This window comes from Helianthus annuus, chromosome 14, assembly GCF_002127325.2.
Source record: "Helianthus annuus cultivar XRQ/B chromosome 14, HanXRQr2.0-SUNRISE, whole genome shotgun sequence".
Taxonomy (NCBI): domain Eukaryota; kingdom Viridiplantae; phylum Streptophyta; class Magnoliopsida; order Asterales; family Asteraceae; genus Helianthus; species Helianthus annuus.
In genome coordinates, this window is record NC_035446.2 from 71,347,047 (window position 1) to 71,368,300 (window position 21,254).

At 36.5% G+C, this 21,254-nt stretch overlaps 1 protein-coding gene and 1 non-coding gene across 2 annotated transcripts; one reads left to right on the top strand and one right to left on the bottom strand.

The window, feature by feature from the left end:
* The first annotated feature begins 3,770 nt into the window (after nt 1-3,770).
* On the top strand, nt 3,771-3,877 carry LOC118486862. Its single transcript, XR_004880029.1, has one exon. It is a non-coding gene; the product is annotated as a small nucleolar RNA R71 (small nucleolar RNA).
* An 8,469-nt stretch (nt 3,878-12,346) lies between these two features.
* Nucleotides 12,347-16,498, bottom strand: LOC110908314 (eukaryotic translation initiation factor 3 subunit J-A). Its single transcript, XM_022153229.2, has 7 exons — nt 16,322-16,498; nt 15,789-15,869; nt 15,164-15,279; nt 14,882-15,021; nt 13,048-13,198; nt 12,817-12,976; nt 12,347-12,722 (listed from the first exon to the last, which is right to left on the bottom strand). The coding sequence occupies exons 2-7, from the start codon at nt 15,799-15,801 to the stop codon at nt 12,628-12,630; spliced, it is 675 nt and encodes a 224-aa protein (XP_022008921.1). The 5' UTR covers nt 15,802-15,869; nt 16,322-16,498; the 3' UTR covers nt 12,347-12,627.
* Nucleotides 16,499-21,254: the final 4,756 nt, after the last annotated feature.

The following is a 21,254-nucleotide window of genomic DNA, read 5'->3' on the forward strand; positions in this document are numbered from 1 at the left end:
ACCAATAGCGCCCCCATCTCCATACTGTCGGCACTTTCGGGGGGCGCTATTGTAACCTCGCCAGCGCAATAGCGAGCATTCACAGGAGAAACTTGTGGGTTGTTGTGCTTTGACTATTGAATCAATGGTAACTTTTAAAAAAATAACTACACATCAGTTAATATCTCCTCCATGTATACACATACTCTCTTATTTTATCACTCAAACCTCTTAATACTCTCAAATTTTTTATGCTCTTAACCATTTAATACCCTCAATCTCTTTAAAATTTTCAAAGGCACATCGTTGGACCGAGGATGAGGCTGAGAACATTGCGTTAGTCACAAGTTGGGCGGATACGGTCGATTTAGGATTCCCTGCTGATTCGCCTCAATGTTGGAGCATAACTAGGACCACATTCTACAAACATGTAGGTAAGAATTTTCGTGGAAGAGAACAAATTCTAGGAAGGTTTATACACCTACGCATAAAGTGTACTCATTTTGAGAGGTGTTATGTCACTGCGTTGAACCGCGAGGAAGGTGTAGCCGAGGATGAAGCGCTTGCTGGGGCACGTACCGAGTTCGAAGCACAGTACGTAAGGTCGTTTGATCACATTGCGACTTGGAGGATTTTGTGAAACCGGTTGGGGGCTTAGCGTGACACGTCCTTAGTTTACGTTTGTTTTTATTTAAATGTTTGACTTTTTTTATGTGTTATGTTTTTTTTTCTAAGTAATTTAAATGTTACTAGTTTTTTTATATCGCGCGTTACAGCGAAACCGAGCAAATGATAATGTAAAACAAATACAAAGCATGTTGTTTAGAAAGTCAAATCATTAGAACAATTTAGTTTATCATCGTACCATTTTATGATACCAAATAAATACTTTATTTTGAATACAACTTCGTTTTTAACAAAACTTATAATAGAGTGTCAAGGAAAGAAATCAAGCACAACTACGTACTTAAGTTTTTAGAAAATAGTTATAAACGTAAATTTATCAAAATAATGGATAAATTAATATATGTTAAAAAAAGAAAAAGAAATTATTAAAAAAAGGTAAAGGAAATATATGTTTTAAAAAAAGAAAAATATGATTAAAAGTAAATATAATAATAAACTATTATAATATATTAAATAATAAAGTAATAAAAAACTATATATTATTATAAAAATAAAATTACTATTCATCAGCCTTCATTAACAATATATATATATATATAATGGTTTTTTTATTTTTTTAGTTATTTAAATGTTATTTTTTTATTTCTACTTTATTTAAATGATGTTTATCTAAAAAATATTAATTAAGTAATTATTGAAGGGGCTTTATTCTATATCATGTACTTTATTCTAAAAGGGCAATTGAGCCCCTTATCCTATGTGGCGCCTATGTGTCAGGGTGAACGACTGAACGAAGTGGGGGCGGTAAACCCACTCGATACCGACCCCCCTTCACTGCCAACCATTTTTACCGATCAAGATTACCGAATTGGGGGTTGTTTTCGGTGAAGGTTCACCGATTCGGTGAAGGGAGGGAAAGGGGGAGAGAGAGGGTGTGTGGTAGGGTCCATTTCTTCTCAAACAATCACACATTTTTCTTTTTTTTTAAATAGTTTACCTAAACCCCATTAGGTAAACCACCGCCAACATTTTTTAGCATTAAGTAAAAAACTGATATGACGCTATGTGATTTGGTGAATTAGGAGTTTACCTATTCCATTAAGTAACCACTCCCTTCACCCTTAATGAGTTAACACAATGAAGCCCCTTATATTCCATACCTTGTAGCCTTGGTGTTTTATCAAATGTTATCATTTAACAACCCCAAGTATTCTCTATTCATGACTTATATTTAAGTTATTAATTAGTTTTAATTGACGTCATTTAAACTTTAGGGTCTCTATTTTAAGTTCACATCGAAAGTTAAAGGTTTAGGTTTATGATTCGGTTTAGAGTTAAAGAGTTCCTACCTATTGTAGTGAATAGTGATAGCCTTGCCCTTAATGTTTCTAAGGGGGTGTTTGTTTTTTGCAAGAAGTACTTCCTAACCTCTTACGTCTGCGCTGCGCAGATCACGCGCAGACCTTTGGGTCTCCAGCGTGTTTGTTTTTTTGGAAGAGATTTCACTAAAAAACCTCTTCTAGGGGTCTTCCTCGCGCAGATTTGGACCATCCTCTTCAAAACTCTTCAAAACACTTCTCTCTTTCAAATCTCAAAACCCTAGCACACATCTCACTTCTCCAGCAACCTCACCTCCTCCGCCACCCCCTCCACCTCCGCCGCCCCTCCACCTCCGCCACCCCCTCCACCTCCGCCGCCCCTCCACCATCGTTCACCCCCTCCAGCCGTTCAACCTTCTAAATCGACACCCATCTCCACCGTCGTTTACCCCCTCCAGTCGTTCAACCTTCTCAATCGACACCCATCTCCACCGTCGTTCACCCCCATCTCAGCCGAGACACAGGTATGTTTTAAGTTTTTTTTTCAAAAAATTGTTTGATGTCTGAACTGATTTTGGCTGTGAATGATTTTGGTTGTGAATTATTTTGGCTGTGAATGATTTTGGCTTAACTGAATTTTTTCTTGATTTTGGCTTTGAATGACGAAAGAGACATGAGAAATAGTCACGAGAATGATTTTGGCTGTGAATGATTTTGGCTGAACTAATTTTGGCTGTGAATGATTTTGGCTGAACTGAAAAAATTGTTGTTTTTTTCAAAAAATCAACTTAACTTTTTATCTCAGCAATGTTCTAGTTAGTGAAATTGTATCACATAATGGAAATGTGGAATAAGATAATCTTCTAGAGAAACAGACATGAGAAATAGTCACGAGAATGATTTTTGTTTTTGGTTGTGTTATGAAGTAGATTGATTATTGAATGAATATGCATACACAACTATATAGATTTCAAGCATTTCTTGCACTCCACTAGTTAAAAGTTGATAACTATATAGAAAGACTGGCAATATAAAGTTGGTAGAAAAGATTGTTAATGCACGACCAAACTTCCAACACGAGTAGATTCATATGTCGACTAGTGTTTGTTGAAACTTGTATGTGTTACTGGGTAAGGCTCCTTGCGGTCTCTCGGCGAAATTTTGGGCAAGTTGGCTTGTTTGTTTTTCTATGTTTTTAACACTAGCCCGTTGGTTTCTAATTTCAGCTTCAGTTTGTAGGAACTTTCCGAGACCTTTTATCGAATTCGGAGAAGAGGCGAGTGAAAATATCCTCAAGCCTTTCTCTTCCTCCTTTTTGTTGTGGTTGGAAAACTTGTTGCTTATTTCGTGGTTGTTGTTGAAAGTTATATCGTTGATTTTGATTTTGTTGGTTATTACTCCCCCCCCCCCGATTCCATCCAACTAAAGTTGGGATGATTACGCCAATCGGGAGTGAAAGAGTTACTTGGAGCTCCCGTTGGTCGTGGCCGGTTATTTAGGTAATTTACCACTTCTGTTTGATTTTCTAAATCTTTTATACAACTCCAGTTTGTTTTCATGGGGGCCGCTGCATCCTTTGCAAGCCATAACCGAAGCCATTTTGTTTAATTCAAGTTTCTTTATTTTAGTAATTAAGGCTTCGATTTAGGCTTGCAAAGAAGTGGTTTCATCCACTTTGTGGGCGCCCGGGGCCATTGAAAACTGTTTTGAGCAAATTCTTCAATTTGATTATAGATTTCCTCGGGACGCCGATTCCTAATTAGTTCCCCGGAGCCGGAATCAAGGATTTTCCTTGTGTGCGACAAGAGTCCGTTATAGAAAGTGGACACTTGTTGCCAACGTTCAAGACCATGATGTGGGCATTTCCTTAATAGCTACTTGAATCTTTCCCATGTCTCGTACAAGGATTCCCCGTCTTCTTGAGAGTAGGTGTTAATCTCGGTCATGAGTTTGGCGTTTTTAGCGGGAGGGAAATATTTGTAGAGAAATTTTTGGGCAAGTTCATCCCAAGTGTGTACGGGCCCACTTGGGAGGGTGTTTAACCAAGCTTTCGCTCGGTCTTTGAGAGAAAAAGGGAACATACGGAGCCGAATAACATCGTTGGAGGCTCCGTTGATCCGAAAGGTGTCACATATTTCCAAAAGGTTGGTAATATGTAAATGGGGATCTTCATTGGATAGGCCATAGAAAGTGGCGGAATTTTGGAGCATTTCGGTTTCATGTGGTCGAAGCTCAAAGTTATTAGCATCGACATTAGGAGGGTTAATAGAGGCTCCAAGATTACCGACCGTAGGCCGTAGGTAATCTGTGAGAGTACGTTGATCCGCCATAGGGGGTTTTGGGTTGAGGCTTTCTGTCGCTTTTTGACTTGAAGTCTTTTTCTCAAAAAGCGCTCGGGTTCGTCAAGCGGTACTTTTATGTCTTTGTCGGAGGTGGAGGTTGTGACACCTGGGTCACTGCGACCTTCAAACAAATACCAAGCCAATGAAATATTGTATTTCATACTTGGGATCTGTATAAATATGTGTATCTTTTGCACATATCAATTCTTGTTCGATTTCAAGCTCTAAATCGCTTTCTGGAAGGTTATACGCGCACTGATGCGTAAATATAACCAGTTTAATGCAACGAACACTCCGGAATAGTGAAATAGGCCTAACATACCTTAAATAACCTTTACATAACTTAGAAATAAGTTTTGAAGGCTTTGGTAGGGCAAAATCAAGTTTAATCGCTTAGAGGGACTAAATTTGACAAATTGCGAAAGTATGCCAATTTGAACTGTAACAGACATTCCGGAACATGGCCATAAGTTAAACATACCATAAATATCCTTTACATAGCTTAGAAGTAGGCTTTAAGGGGTTCGGTGTGCTAAAATAAACTTTTGGGTCATTCAGGGACTAAAAGTGTCAAAAAGTGCATAAGTTTGCTCTTTCGCGCATAACTTACGTTCTGAATACATCCGGACATCCAAAAATTTATGTAAGCACTAAAATATTTTATTTTAGTGTTTGGCATAAGAAAAATCCATTCGTCACGCAACTTGGATCGTTTTTCGCGCTTATACGCATTCTGTCGTAATTAAGCGAACATCGCGATCATACGACCAAACGAACCAACATCCGGCATATTTTTGAGCATGTTTCATGTCCAAAATGTTTAGGCATCATTTTAGGGCCTTAAAGTTGACTTAACGAGCCTTAAACATGTCGGAAATGGCCTTAATACACAACGGGGACTGAAATGGAAACTTTGGAAACTGTTTGCTGATCAGAAGGACCTAGGCGTGACACCTAGCCCCCTTGGCGTCACGCGAGGCCCTTTCAGATCAGCAAGAGTTGTTTAATCAATTGCAAACAGCTGCTAAACACTCCAAAGGCCAATGCCACTTGTCATGACCTGATCATGGGGGGCCAAACTTGGGTACCAAGGTGTTGCAACAAGTGTAGGGACAAGATCAAAGCACGGTATTCGAGGAACGATCCTAGCGGTGGTCCATTTCCTATAAATACCCAACCCTTTCATTTGCAAAAACCCACACCTTTGAAATCTGAATTTGCTCTCTAAGTTGTTGTGTTTAACACTTCATACCTGAGAGTATTCAGATTCAATCCTTCCGTTCTTGGACCCTTTGTAAGTGATCCTTCGTTCTTTTATTCTTGTTGCGTTAAAGTCACACTTTGTTTGACTTTCTGCATTGACCAGTTTATGGTCAATGCAAAGTTCGTTTGAGCTTCATAACGTGAGCGTAATCACGATGGTTATAGTCCCTAGTGACTATACCTACTGATTACCACGTTATCTAGGCTCAGTGACGAGTCGTAGTTTCGGCCAAAATGCGCATTCTTGCGTATTTTGTAACCAAACTACTCTTAGGTATCAAAACCGTTTGTTTTGATACCAAACCTGTTTTCTAAACTTAGTTAAGCATGTTTTAACATGCTTAGCTCGTCACTTTTAGTTTAGTGCTTATATAGGGTCGTAAGGTAAGCGATCTAAACACTCGCTTATAGTTTCGAACCCGACCCGTTTGGTCGATCATTAGAATCTGACCAAACACATTAGGTGACCATAGTTGTACGGGGAATAGCCTTCCGAGGTTATACCTTATGGTCACATCGTTTGGGTAGTTGTATGATAGGTAGTATATATGCCTTAGGTAAATTACCAAAATGCCCTTTTGACGCCAAAATTCATTTTAAGCATATGTAACATAACTTTTGGTATCTAAGCTGATTTGGTAACAATATTAGACATGTTAAGGCATATTTTACTTATCATAGGACTAGTTAGGCATTCCGAACGCGTTTTACGCAAACGACGCGTTAATGTAGCATAAGCTACCTAAACGGGTCGTAATGGGTCGTAAGCACTTAGGTTAGGTTTCATTGTAGTATGTAGGCCTTGTTAAACCATATTACATGAGTTCCCCTACTCATTTGGTTTACGAGCCCTCATTCTATCCAATCCTCCGATTTTAGGTCCGGTATATTAACATAGTTACCTATTTTAGGTGACGTTTGATATCCGTGATCTCTAGCATTGTTTGGTTGTTACTCAAGGACTACTAAGCAATCTCAAGTGAGTACATAGACCCTCTTTTACTGTTTTTCAAACATTTTGGGGTGAAACACATGTGCCTACTTGTTACTTTCATGTTTCCATGTTTTCATATCACATACTTGCTATGTTCATTAGTACACTATTAGTACATTGTTTTACATTACATTTCATGCTATGTATGTCCATTGTGTGCATACTTAGTACATTGTTTTACATTACATTTCATGCTATGTATGTCCATTGTGCATACTTAGTACATTGTTTTACATTACATTTTGTTGCATATGCTCATCCAGCATATGAACACATTATATTACATTATGTGAACCATTTGTATCTATTGAACCATGTGAACCATTTGACAATAGACATTTGAGTATACCTAAACATTTCTACAATTGTTAAACATTACATCTTGATGGTTTGGTTTGAGTAAGTTATTTAAGTAACGAGGCGTGTGTAATATGATACAAGCATGGTGGATACGCCGCTGGTACTTCCTATATATAAGTATTTGTATGGTATTAGATATCGTAGCGTTATTTGAATCATTTCAATTTGAGACATATAACATTTTATACAAATAACATACTTTTCACAAGACATTGTTTTATAAACAACTTATCTTATACAAACTCATTTTACTTGGTTATTCATTTAACCTTACATTTATTTATACATATCATCTGATCTTATCGTTTTTCAAATGATTTACAAGACAAAGCAAATTACAAGGTTCATGACTAAACATTTCGCAAACATAAGTCATGAATTCTATTTTCACAAAACCTATGTATCTCACAGGCATTTTTATGCTGACGTACCTATTTTCACATGTGTTTCAGGATATGATGCATAGGATTTATCAAGATACACTTAGGCGGACTTGGGCCTTAGTGACAATAAAAGATGCAAGACTAGTTATCTATGTTATATTTCTTTGATTGTCAAGACATTGTAACTCTTTTAATCAATAAAACAATATTTCAATTTCCATGTGTTATGAAACAATGATTCTGTTACAACACTCCCCGACGTTCCCGCCACGTTTTGTTGTTTTACGTGGTCGGGGTGTGACAGAGGTCATGCACCAAACTATATCTCCTACGAAGTATACAGAATTGTGTGATTTTCTGCGAACAAAAACAAAAAGATTGCCTGGTCAGAAGAATAGCATGGCCTCGTGCTGGTGTTAGCACGGCCCATGCTGTCCAGAAAAAGTTTATGTTTTCAAGTTCCCAGATACTGGAAGTTTAACACGGCCACGTGCTCCTGTAACACGGCCCCATGTCTCTGTTCCAGATACTGTAGGTTTGACACGACCCATGTTGATAAAACACGTCCTGGTGTTATTCCTGCAGAAAGTAGAAAATTGAAGTAAAAAAAAAAGAAAAACTTAAAAAGAAAGGATAAAAATGATTAGGCCGTTAATTTTAAGCTTTCTCAAAATCCTTGTGTCCCCGGCAACGGCGCCAAAAACTTGACGTGAGTGCGGGTGTGTATATTTTTAGATATATTTTAGCTCTTTTTACTCGCGAATTTAAGTTTTAAATTTATAAAACACGATATAATACTATCACTCTACACACACGTTAGGGCATGTGCACCCATCGCAGACGTAGTATAGTGATGGCAAGATATCGAGGTCGTCCAAGGACACAAGAACTTTTAGTACCGGCTTATCGTTAACGTCTAATCTAACCAAATTTTGATGGAAATGTTTTGAAAGTTATAAAAATATACACTAAAAACCAAAAAAAATAAAATATAAGGAAAAACAAATAGACAAGAAGAAATCACTTGATTCCAGCTTCTCTTTTATGTATCCTTTAAATGATTTTCGCACTTTGGGCATTTTAAGAGATTATCTTTAAGTTATTGTAGTAAGCCCCCTTCCAGGCAGCGTTACCCTCAACCAATTGGTCTGAGTCAGGAGGGATACATTCCCGCAAGGTCGAATTATTGAAAGATAATTAAGTAAGTTATTAATGCAAAAAGTGGTAGGCCCCTTCCAGGCAGCGTTACCCTTAACCCTTTGGTATGAGTCTACAGTCCTCGTAGGGTTGGTTTAAAGTTTTAATAGTATTTTATAGATAAGGGATTCAAGCGGTTTCATACTTCTCCCGATGCGAACAGTACCGCCCACTCGTGAAGTCTTACTAATCTTGAACCATGTTCTCGCAGGATCTATACACTGAACGAGACATAGAATTACCCAACCACCCTTCTAACCCCCTTCCAAGTAGTTAACGTGATGTGAATCAACAACATATGAAGAATGGTTAAATAAATTCGCTTTCAATAAAAAAAACTCGTTATTAAAGTCATTAATACATACCCAAATAAAAAGGTGTCAAAGATTGGAAATCAAAAAAGTAATACATAAAAGATTTGTCTTCACCAAGTGACGTAAGAGTTTAGCCAAACATGGCCTTTGTTTAACAAGAACTCTTACGATCGATCTTGGATACCGAGACTAATACACTCTAAATGATGGAAGATGGATGATGGTGGTGGGTGTTGGTGTTGTAGTGGTGGCAAGTGTGAGAGAATTAGTTTACCAATGGATGGATTTGAATGAAACCAAGCACCCCTATTTATAGCTGAAGTCAGACGATCAACACGGCCCGTGCCCGCCTGGCACGGCCCCGTGGCCATCATTCTCTCTCTTCCTCATTACCTAAAGTGTCAGGTCTTGTACTAACACGGCCCTGTGTGTCAATGGCACGGCCCGTGGCCATTGTACTTGCTGTACTATCTCAGATTCTAGGAATCTTAGAGTTGAACACGACCCGTGTTGCCTTAGCACGGCCCCGTGTTGGTGGTCTGGTTTGTCCTTTGTTGTTGTCTTTTATTCTGCAGAGAATCTTGCCTTGGGAACGGCCCCGTGTCAGAGCTTCTGATCTTGCTATTTTGTTGGTTTGGATGTGGATGGGGGCTTGGCGAGTCGTGTCAATCCTCCTTCATTGTATTTATGTTGGTTTTTGCTGTTTTTTTGCTCCTTTTGTGCGTTTAAGCTCTTTTGACCCTGTAAATTAAAAAGGAACAAAGAAACAAGCTTTTTCCAATATTAATACCGAAAAAGAGTTGATTTTACGCCGTATTTGATATAATTTATATGTTGTATTTTACGCACATCAGTGTTTAAGTTGTCGGATTTGGTGGTTATGGTTGTTGCCGGAGGTTAGGGTTGGGGGTTTAAAGGCAGCAAAAGGGGTGGTATTTAATATGTTGGATATGGTGGTTATGGTTTTTGCAGGAGGTTAGGGATTGGGGTTTAAAGGCAATGACATTGATGATTCAGATGGTGGTCGTGGTGTAGTGGAAGGTGGTGGAGAAAATGTATAAAGAGAAATGAGGAGATGATATAGGGAAGTTAAATGACAATTTTACCCTCACGTGGGGTCCACATTAGCCCACTTAACGTTTAAAAATGCAAGGTTTTAAAACACAAAGGACGGCCCTTGTCAATATTAAGGGAAATGACATTCATTGCAATTTGGTATAAACATAATGGAAGATAAGTGTAATTTACCCTTCAATAAATATGTATACTTTTTTTCACATTGTATTATTTATTCAGCCTCGTTGTAATACACTATCACGAGATCAAAGAAGATAGTTTTCTCTCAATCTATGTTTCGCGATGACGATAAATAAAATTCAAGGACAGTCGATATCAAGAGTTGCTTTTTTTAAATAACCAGTGTATTCACACGGTCTATGTCTGAATCTTTCAAGAGTCAACTAAAGATGAACTTAAATTGTTGATAAAGATGATAATCTTCGGAATAGAACATCATTGTTGTCTACACTAATTTTTTTAGAGACGTGTAATTTGTATTTGTATTGATAGATTTATAAATTGTAAATGTAACATTACTTTGTATTTCATTATTACATGTAATCTAATACGTAACTACTTATTATAAATGTTTTTAATACATTATTTTTGGTACCCAACTCTATGTAATACAATACACGGTCTATAACATAGTATTGTAATATACGTCTTCAACTTTTATAGGTTAACCACTTTGGCTTTACCCAATCCTTTTTAGAAATGGGGTTTTAACATAACTTTAAACCGATTGGAAGTCACAGGACCATATAAGTGTAGAAGTGCACAATCTTGTTCTGGGGTCAAACATTGTCAAAACCATGCTTGAAACCGGGTTTGAGGGGGAAAAGGATTGGTTCGAGTTTGAAACCGAGGTTTAACTTGTTTGGTTCGGCTTAGCTTTACCTGGTGCCAATCCGGTTTCATAGTATAGGTTTATAAATCGATTACAACTTCTAGGTTCGGTTCGGGTCGGGTCTAAACTGGTTCCATCCAAACCGGTACCGGTTCTGATTCCCAAAGCGGCTTTTTTTCACTTCTACATGTAAGACCGCACCCGGGCCTCTTACATATTATTGTCACGTGTTACCTTGTCTACAAAAAATCTCTCTTCCTCCATCAAGTACTTTCTTCATTATATCCCTCATTATACACCATGTGTAGATTTATTTATTTTCCTTGATTATAATTGAAATAGCATTTTGATTCATTGGAATCTTGTGGTTCAAAGCTCAAACCGGTATCATCAAAGGTATTTTGAAGTTATTATTTTCAATCTATACATTAATTTTATGTGAAACTATCAGAATGTTTGTATTCAATTACTTAACACTTCTAATTATCGATATATTATGGTCAAGGGTATTTGCTTGTTGGTTGCAAATAATAAGTGATTGAAGACTTTGCCATGGGATGGAAGAGTGTGACAACTCCAATTAATAACAATGCTAGAAAGAATAATCATTAAATCTTTTGAATAATTTAGTCTTTTATTTTACGTGTTGGTTTTATTGTTGGTATAAGAGTTAATTACACAAATAATCAATGTGGTTTGGCGCTACTGAGGAGTACAGGGATGGTTTCTTGCACTAATTTTCATTAGAGTTTATGTTAAGTTTGTACAAAATAAATAGAGTAAACTTCCATTTTGTTCCCTATGGTTTGGTCGTTTTAATGGTTTTGCCCCAATTCTTTAAAAATAGTCATTTTACTCCCTAATGTTTCGGTTTTTTTTTGCCAGTTTGCTCCACGACTCTAACTAAGTTAAAAATTTTAGTTAAAGTAAGGGTATTTAAGTGAATTCATATAGAAGTATTTACTTTTTATTCTATTATCAACTCCAAAAATCCATTTATTTTATTGAAAAAAAACCATAAGTATTTACAAAGCTCAATCGAAGGGTTAGGGTACTATCAGTTCAAAACCACAACCCACATCCACCATCTACTCCACCTCTCCTTCCCCATCGCCGGAAAATGTGAACCCATCTGATCAGAAACCATTTACCACCTCCGCCTTCTCCGCTCAAGAACAACTACGGCTGGTGCCCCTTTCTCCGCCCAAGAACATCTCCATCCGTCGCCTCTTCTCCGCTCAAGAACGCTTTCGGTCGCCGCCCACTACTTCTCTCATTTTAGACGGAGTTAATGCCATAATTATGAAACTCATGTATGTGAACTATATTATGTAACTTACTAAGAAACAATATAAAACATTCGATATTAGCGTGGTGGAGAGCTATTGTGAAGAGTATGATCATATTCAACGGTGTAGAGGGAGATAAACTAAATTTGTAAATGGTGTACATCAACTATAACATAGTGCAAAGTTTAAAAGCTTTTGTTTGCCTTCGAAACTTTGAAGCATCCCACAACTCTTTTGAAGTCTTACATTTACTAAAACGATCATAAAGGTTAAATTTTTTTGTTTTATCTACACTTGCTAGAACATGTTTCGCCTTTTCTGTTTCGCCTGCCTAGTTCGCGACAATATGCAATCATCAAAGACAATGAAATAAATAAATGTCAACTTAGACACACATACAGAAGACTAAAGTATTAAGAGTACAATCTGATGTGTTTATATGACGACGACCCACATGGTGAAGGAATGTATAGATGCAATTTCAAAGTTTTTATATGCTAAATAAATAAAACCACAAACATAGTATGTAACCAACACTCATTGTCCAGCCGACACGAAACCAGAGAATCAATGGTAGGTTTTCTCAAAACCCCGGCTCATATCAAACCGTAATTACAAAATCCCGAAAAACCAAAACAGCAGTATCATCCATCACATGAAATCATAATCATCATAACCGTCATAACCAGCGTTTACAACAGCTTCATCATCAGGCTTATCCACCAGCAGCTGTTTCTTCTTACCACCTACACAACACAACGTTAAAACTTGAAAAACCGTCTAATAATTACTAAACGTCGCAAATATGTTAGCAATATTAATAGTGCATTAAGTAGTTACCTGTTTTCTTTTTACCAGCCGCAGCTTCTTTCTCTGCTTTCAACTTTTCGTTAGCAATGGCACTTACAGAAGAAGCAACTTCTTTTGCATCAGCAGCTTTTAAAGAGGTCATTGATAATCTCATTACATGCTTTAGCAGTCCAATATAATGAAAGCTTTTCTGCAAATACATTACAAAGTGAGCGACAAACTCCATAAATAAACAAACCAACATAATAATAAAAGGTTTACCTCAAAGGGACGGAGTTTATTAGAAATGAGTTCTGCATATTCTAAAAAGTCGTTTTCGGATTTTGGGATAAAAGTATCAATTGTTTTGTCATCACCCTTCTTACTGGCAAAAAGTTCTGCTGTGTTCTTGTAATCAGCTTCTTCCACGAGCCTGTGATCAATTAGTTGATTACATATAAATCAAAGCTACACATGCCACCCGTATTTGCAGGAGGTTCCTTACCAACTCAAGTTCATATTTTTTATAAATAAACAATAGTGATGATAGTTTAGACCCAACCATGGATAAATGGGTCGATTCGGGCTATACTATGCTAATAATCAGTCAAATTCAATTAAAATGTTAAATGTACATGGTTCAAGCCATAGTTATCAAATGCGCTAGGCGCACTCTAGGCGCATAGGCCTCGCCTGTCGCCTAGGCGAGAAGCGCAAAAAAAGCGCGGGCCTGAGAAAAATAAAGCGCAAGCAAATAAAAACATAAAAAAATAAACAACAACAACAACCATACCCAGTATATCCCACAAATAGCAAAGCTACTCATAGGGTCTGGGGAGGGTGGATGTAGACAGACCTTGCCTCTATCCCTAGGGATAGAGAGGCCTGCTTCCAGAAGAGACCCTCAGCTCCAAAACGTACAACAAACCAACACATCAAGTCAAAGAATATAGAAAAATAGAATATAGATAAAAGAAGTCACCTATACTAAGAAAGGGATCTGAGTGACACAGTATAATGTAAATAATGTATAATAGCATACAATATCATTCGGGCATATACATAAGAAGTCAATCACCGGTATTCAAAATTCCTAAAAAAATAATTTATGTATTGAAAAAAACACTTTCTTAAAATTCCTTAAGTATTCAAATACCATAATCCTTATAATAAAACCAAAATCATTATGAATCACCAAAATATCCCAAAACCAAATTGTTCAAACTTGAAAACAAATAAAGTTCAAAAAGTAAATTAAATCATAAATAATTTATATGAAGAAATGAGAATGGTTGAATATACTGCATAATCCTCATAAGGTCAAAATATACTTGTAGTATTGTATGTTTTTCCATCCAAAAAAGGAAGAAGATTATGAAAGTTGTTTTATTAGATTAGGTTCTTATTTGAATAACAAGATATAATATCTCTAACTTTTTTAAATTTCAAATATTATTTTTTAAAGATGTATAAGATTTGATTTGATTGAGATATGATTTCCAAAAAATAGATAAATACCTATAAATATCATCTGGTATATGTATAGATAGGATTTCAAAAAAAAAATTCACGTGGCTTTTTTTTATCTAGGAGGGAAAAGCGCATACAGGTCGACTCGCCCAGAAATATCGCCTAGGCGGGAAAAGCGATCGCTTTTGATAACTATGGTTCAAGCGTTGTTGATTATGTGATTTAAAAAAATTAATATGTTAAATTCAATTAATATTTTAAACAGTAATATCTCCAAATTGAGAATATCACTGTAATATAACAGATTTTTATTCAACTTTAAGAGTGTTAATTATCCAAATCAAACTGGAAAACACATAAACTTCGAACCAAACTCTGAACTTGGTTTTTGAATCTTCCAGAACCACCCATTTTGGTTTCTATAGTTACTGCACACATATATAAGCGTGTATAGAAATCCATTAGGTGTCATTACGTACAAATGCAATAATGCTACAATATAAGTCGCAATAGATCATACAAATAAAGGCAGTATGAAGCTATCAAAACGATAACTCCACAGGATGTCATGAACAAGAGTAACCAAATTTATATAATTGCATTGTATATTTGACAAATAGGTGGTAATACTATTAATGGTGCATACCTCTGTTGTCTGAGCTTCTCTGCTAAAGGATCTAATGGCACCTCTTTTGCTGCTTCAACGGCTTTCGCTTTTTCTTGGGCTGGTTTGACTGTCGACTTCTTTGGAACCTTCACAGCAGGAGGAGGTGCTACCACTGGTGGCTGATACACATAAAAAATATATTGCAACATCAGATGAGAAAAATTAAAGTTTTCAATTAGAAATACTCCAATCTAAACTAGAGTACACGAAGCTAAATACAGCAAATTTCAAAATCATGATGTTCAAAGATATAAAATGTACCGGGGCGGGTTCATCTTCATCTTCCCATGAATCTTTTATACCATCTTCATCAACATCTTCATCATCCCACATGCTTTTAGGGTCCTTTTTTATAACAATTGGGTCTGGCACATCCTCTGATATCAATTTAAAAGGTTAAAACATGTCAAAAAAATACAAAAATAAATTTAGTTGTTAATACGCAAGAAAAATAAAAAGGCTTGATTATAAAACTAAACAGTATTCTTGCTACGCTTAAATACAAACAAATTTATCGTTGTGAATTAAACAGTAGATGGTGCATTTCTAAACATCATGCTAAACTAGCAAAGGACTATGGTTCTTCACGATGTAACAAACAAACAGAAACAAAAAAAATCAAATTATAAATTGCTAATTTTAGTGCTAATATACAAATACATATGTTTGTGTAACCTCCAGAGATGCTTCATAAGCAAGTTCAACCATAAGCTTAAAAACCATTTGTTTTCTTCACCATTTGAATTCAAGCGAAAATCCCATATCAGATTTATAAAACAACAATATGAACTTAACATTAACAATTAAAAGATTGACAAATGCAAGTAAGATTAACTACGTAATGACTATCTATAACTAATGATAAAAACAATCAAAAAAAATTTACCCCAATCTTCCATCTTCTTTGGCTTTCTTAATTCTCGTACAAAACCGTGATCAATTGAGATGAGTCTGAGATGACTCAAGCCTGCTTAACAAAGCCAAAAAGAACATAAAAAACTTGAATTAAAAAATAAACAAGATCTCTATTAAAACAGCTATCATCAATTAGCATATGACTCATTCTTACAGGCTTACAAAACCTCAATCAAAATTAAATCAAATCAAAACCACATAACAAATATCTGAAGTTTGCCAATACACAAAAAAGATTAAGGTTCTATCTTCTTATATTATCAATTTCTGTCTCGTTGCTTCAAACTAGGGTTTTTATATTCAACAAATCGTACCTTATAGAGACAATTTTGATTCGAATTAGGGTTTTAATATTCAACAAATTAAACAAAAAAAACAAATCATAATTCCGAAACAACAACAAAACCTTTACAGAAATCATACAAGATATTGCATCAAAAGATCAACGGTGCAGGAGTTCGTAATCCAGATGAAGAAAATAAACAGATTAAACAAATCAAATACCTTGTTGAATCGCGAGAGACGGAGAGAGAGGCGGTCGAAACTGTCGGCGGTCGCCGGAGGCAGCGGTGGTCGGAAGGTTAGGTGTGGAGTCGCCGGAAGATTGGAGGAGAGATCAGAGAGACTGGTGAGTTGTGCGAGTTGCGGCTAGGGTTAGTCGGTTATAGAGTACACCCTATATAAATATCTATAGGTCCTATTAATATAGGAAAAAAGTTATTTTCACATGGTGTATACGGGGCCGTATAAAGTTATACGGCTCGTATAGAATTAAATAAACTGTCTCAATTTTTGTCAGTTTATTTAAAGTTATATGGGTCGTATAACTTTATACGGCCCATTTACACCATGTGAAAATAAGTTACCTGGTCGTATACAATGTATACGACTATTATATACGGTCCGTATAATCTTATACGGCCCGTATTCCTTGAAAATTTGATTTTTCTCAAAATAAAAAAAATCACCTACAGGACGGGAGCTATCAACGCGGGGATGGGTACAGAAAAGGTAAAAGATGAGATTTATCACGTACATCTTTTCAATCTTTATTGCTTCATCGACCAACTGCTCGAAATCTCTTTCGTTTCTCATGTTAGGGAGAATGTTATCGAAATTGAAGGCAAAGGAAACCGGTTTGATCGTGGATTTAACTTGAAACCGGTTTTACCTCATGAAAAGGAAAGAAACAAAGATTTGTTGCGTACTCATTATTGAAAAGATTTGTTGAAATCGAGGGATTATCTTCTAACTAAACCCTTGAATCCCAATGCTTCGCTAAAAATATTTGTTTCTTTCCTTTTCATGAGGTAAAACCAGTTTCAACATCAATCATTCTTCTAACTAAACCCTTCATATTTAAATACCAACGTGAACATGTTCGAAACATTCCGAATAACTAGTAGAAGAACCCGGCACGTCTTCTATGATGATTCGAAACATTCCGAATAACTACACAATGTAAAAGTGGAAACGGTGGCTATGGGAAATACAAACTGCAATCGTTTGTTATTCAGATCTCTATTCGGTCATCTTTCCAAACTACAACACACGATAAGGTTTAACTTTATATTGTGTGATTTGACCAGGAAAGGATTTGAGGTGAATATTATAACATAACGCGACATTCCTTCAACCATTCTAAACCCTAGCTGGAAACAAACCAACAAAATCAAAAAATGAAAAAAAAAATCAGCAACCATTTTTCCTTTTCCTTCAATTTCGAGAACATTCTCCCTAATATGATAAAAAGGCTTATTTTGCTAGTGGGTTTTATGAGTCAAAGTTAACTTTCAGATTCAGATTCAACTCATTCAAGAAGACATGTGGTGCATTGTTTAAATCTGAACCAGGTTGTCAAACAAACACTACTAAAGATGATCCGAAACATTCCAAATAACTAGCAGTAGAAAACGTGAAATTTGTAATGATGTTTGGGAATTAAATGCATGTACGTGACAAAACATGGATCGTTCTAATAGATTAAAGATATTAAACCACGTCCAAGATATAATCGTTAATCGTTATTTACCACTTTTTACCCCTAAGATGTAATTGCAAGACTGTTTGTCGGGCTTCCAATGCTCACACAGGATGATAAACAACGCTGATATGAACACATGGGAGAAACTAGCTAGGAGTAGACCCCTGAAGTTGTTATTTGATAATCACACGTGCCAATCACACGTGACAGTTCATTTGATAAAATACATGGGAGAAAAGACCAGCACCCTTGTCGTTCCGTATTTTCTCCTTTTCTAATTCTCGAAGAATCTCGTAACGTATTCTCTGTTTCTCTAAATCATCTGTAAAATTATTAAAAAAAAAACAAACTATGCGGGCTTTCCATCTACATGATAAAAGCGCTTCTCTAGACAATCTGGGATTATGTTCCGCTTTATTACAGTCGTGAGGTGGTCAAACCTTTCTAAAGTAGAAAAAAATAAAACATTAACAAGTAACAAATTGAAGAACAAAAGAAGAAACTGTTCCTCTTTGTTACCAAGACCTAGAAAACACAAAAACTTATGAACGCACGCAACGAATTTGACAGCTCTGACAGCTTATTCAAAGTACAAATCACCTCCAATCCTTTCTTGGTCAAATCACACAATATAAAGTTAAAGTTATCGTGTGTGTTCTTCTGCTAGTGGTTCGAAATGTTTCGGATCATCACTTGTTTGAAACAAACAAACAGTGAAAGTTATTACCACATCTGCTTCCTGAATCTGAACCAACTGATTCAGATTTAAACAATGCACGCCTCGTTTCATCTTTTTTACTATTTTCTTTGATTTCAACAAATACAAACCCGACACGTCTTCTATGATGATTCGAAACATTCCGAATAACTAGCAGAAGAACCCAACACGTCTTCTGCTAGTTATTCAGAATGACAATCAGATGACACATGATAAAAGCGCTTCTTTAGACAATCATATCATCTTTTTTATTCTTTTCTTCGATTTCAACAAATCTTTCAAGATCATTCACCTCTTTCAACCTACCAAAACACCTTAAACCCCTTCTTTTCTTCCTAAACCAACCCGTTGGTATTTAAATATGAAGGTTTTGGTTAGAAGAATCATTAATGTTGAAACTGGTTTACCTCATAAAAAGGAAAGAAATAAATATTTTGATCACATTTGACTTCATCTACGTCAGTCCAACGCCTTTCTTCCCATGTGTCTGCACCGTGATCTTCATATTTGTAACACCTCGAATTTTTGTGTCCAATGATGTGTTAACACGTGTCACTTGTTTACACGTGGCATCTATAATAAATAAAGGACTAATTTTGACAAACCTTGAAAGTATATAAATTCGAGGGTTATAAATGTCAACAAGGGTAAATATACTGTATAGTAACCCTAAATAAATGCTTGTACCTTCAAACGAATAAATCATAAATCGTACGGAAGCGAAACGCGGGAGAAAGTGAGAGATTACGAACTACAGGGGTTAACTGTGTCAACATGTTTAATTATACCTCTGAGTGACCCTTTAACGTTCCCAAGGCTTCGTAACAGTATTATACGCTCACTAGAATATACTGTATAAATTCCGCGAAGTTCCGTTTTAAAACGAGAAAGTTATACTCAGGTTCGTATGAGAAGGGTTAAAAGCGTCAATAATGAAAGTCAAGGCTTTCCAAAATAATTAATAAATAAACCGGGGACTTAACAACGCGGGTAAATAACACGAGGCCCCTATCGGTAAATAACCGAGGGCTAAACCGCAAAGTTACCCCTTCAAACCCGAAAGGTCAGGTAAATCATTACGAAAGATTTCGTTATTAATTACCAGATTCTGTAATCATTTCAAAAGATTTAGAAATTCTGGAAATCTAACCTCTCGCGGCCCGCGTGAGGTTTAGACATAAGTTGAGGCGGGCCGCGAGCCACCTCAATTACGCGTCTGAGTTCTTAAACTCAGGCGGCCCGAGTGAAAGTAACATGGAATGTCCATGCGGGCCGCGTGGGACGCCCAGATGCAGAAACATTGTAACTACTTGACCTTTGGACCCTTTGAACGACCAACAACCAATTAATGGGGCATGGGCACTCTATGCTCGACCCATAACACTTAGGGGACATCTGCCCATCATCCACACTCAGTGTAGCATGAGTTGTAATGATCTTAGAGCCTAAGTTTCACTATAAATAGCCACATTGGCTCATAACAATTCACACAACACAAATCAACTTCTCTGGTCATTCTAAAGAAGCTCCAAGCATCTTTCTCTGCTCTATAAGCAAGAACACACTTCTGTAAGTCGTTCATACCCATTTTGGTCCTGCATTTCCATAGTTATAGCTCATAAACGCAACCGTCGTAACTAACGGTTGTCATTACAATAACTTGCAAATGGTTCAGTCTTATGACGGATCAAAAGTAGTTTTGAGTAGGTAATTATGTGGGTAATAAACCCCTAAAAAGGTTCCCCCTGATCACCATTCTAACTATGTCAAAAATCGAGTCAAACGTGCGGTTAAAAAGTCAACAGAAAGCTATTTTAGCGATTTATGCATAATCTGTAATGTATATGTTATGAAACCTGTTTTGACACTTATAAAACATGATATTAAGTATATAAACTTGTTTGCGCTCGTTTGAATCGACCATTTGCTATATTGAACCGGTTCGGAGCCGAATGTCGCAAAAGTTTGACTTTTGCTTTGACTTCGGTTCTGACCCGTTTTAGTGAGGTATAAATATACCTTAGGACTCTCTTAGGACCAGGTTACATGATGGTATAAACCTCTGTGATCGGTTCATGAGTTATCCGAGTCTTTTGCGCAATTCCGTCATTCGCCTAAAAGTTGACCGTAACGGCCTTTTAAAATTAAAACGAGTATTTCGGACACGTGAACGGACCAAAACCTTGCTTATTAAATTATAAGCATGTCCTTAAAGTTTCACGTCAATCCGAGGTCTAGAATGAGAGTTATGCTAATTAACGCAATTTAAATAAACTTTTGTAATAAACGGCGCAATTAGCATAACACCTATCTAAACCAAGATTTCGTCACCAAAACCTTTATCCACTGTATTAAAATAATATTTTGGGAATTTTGAAGATTTTTAATAATTTTTACCTCGCTCATAACCTGCGGTTATGGCTACGGTTTGGTAAATACCGAATATGCCCTTTTCGGCCAAAACATGAGTTCTACAAGGTCTTTTGACCCGATTCCAGTTGCTACTGGTTTTTAATAATAAATAAAGTATTTTAAGCTTTATAAGCTGTTCGGGAAACTTAGATTTCCTGTAGAACTCGAAAAGCCCTTTTAAAATCTTTAAAATGACCGAAAAGCCCCTACGGGGCATAGTATTGACTTAAACTCGTTACGGGCGTCACGGAAGGTATCCTACTGATACCACGACTCATTTAAGGCATATTGACTTAGGAAATAAGCGTACGACTCTCATGGTT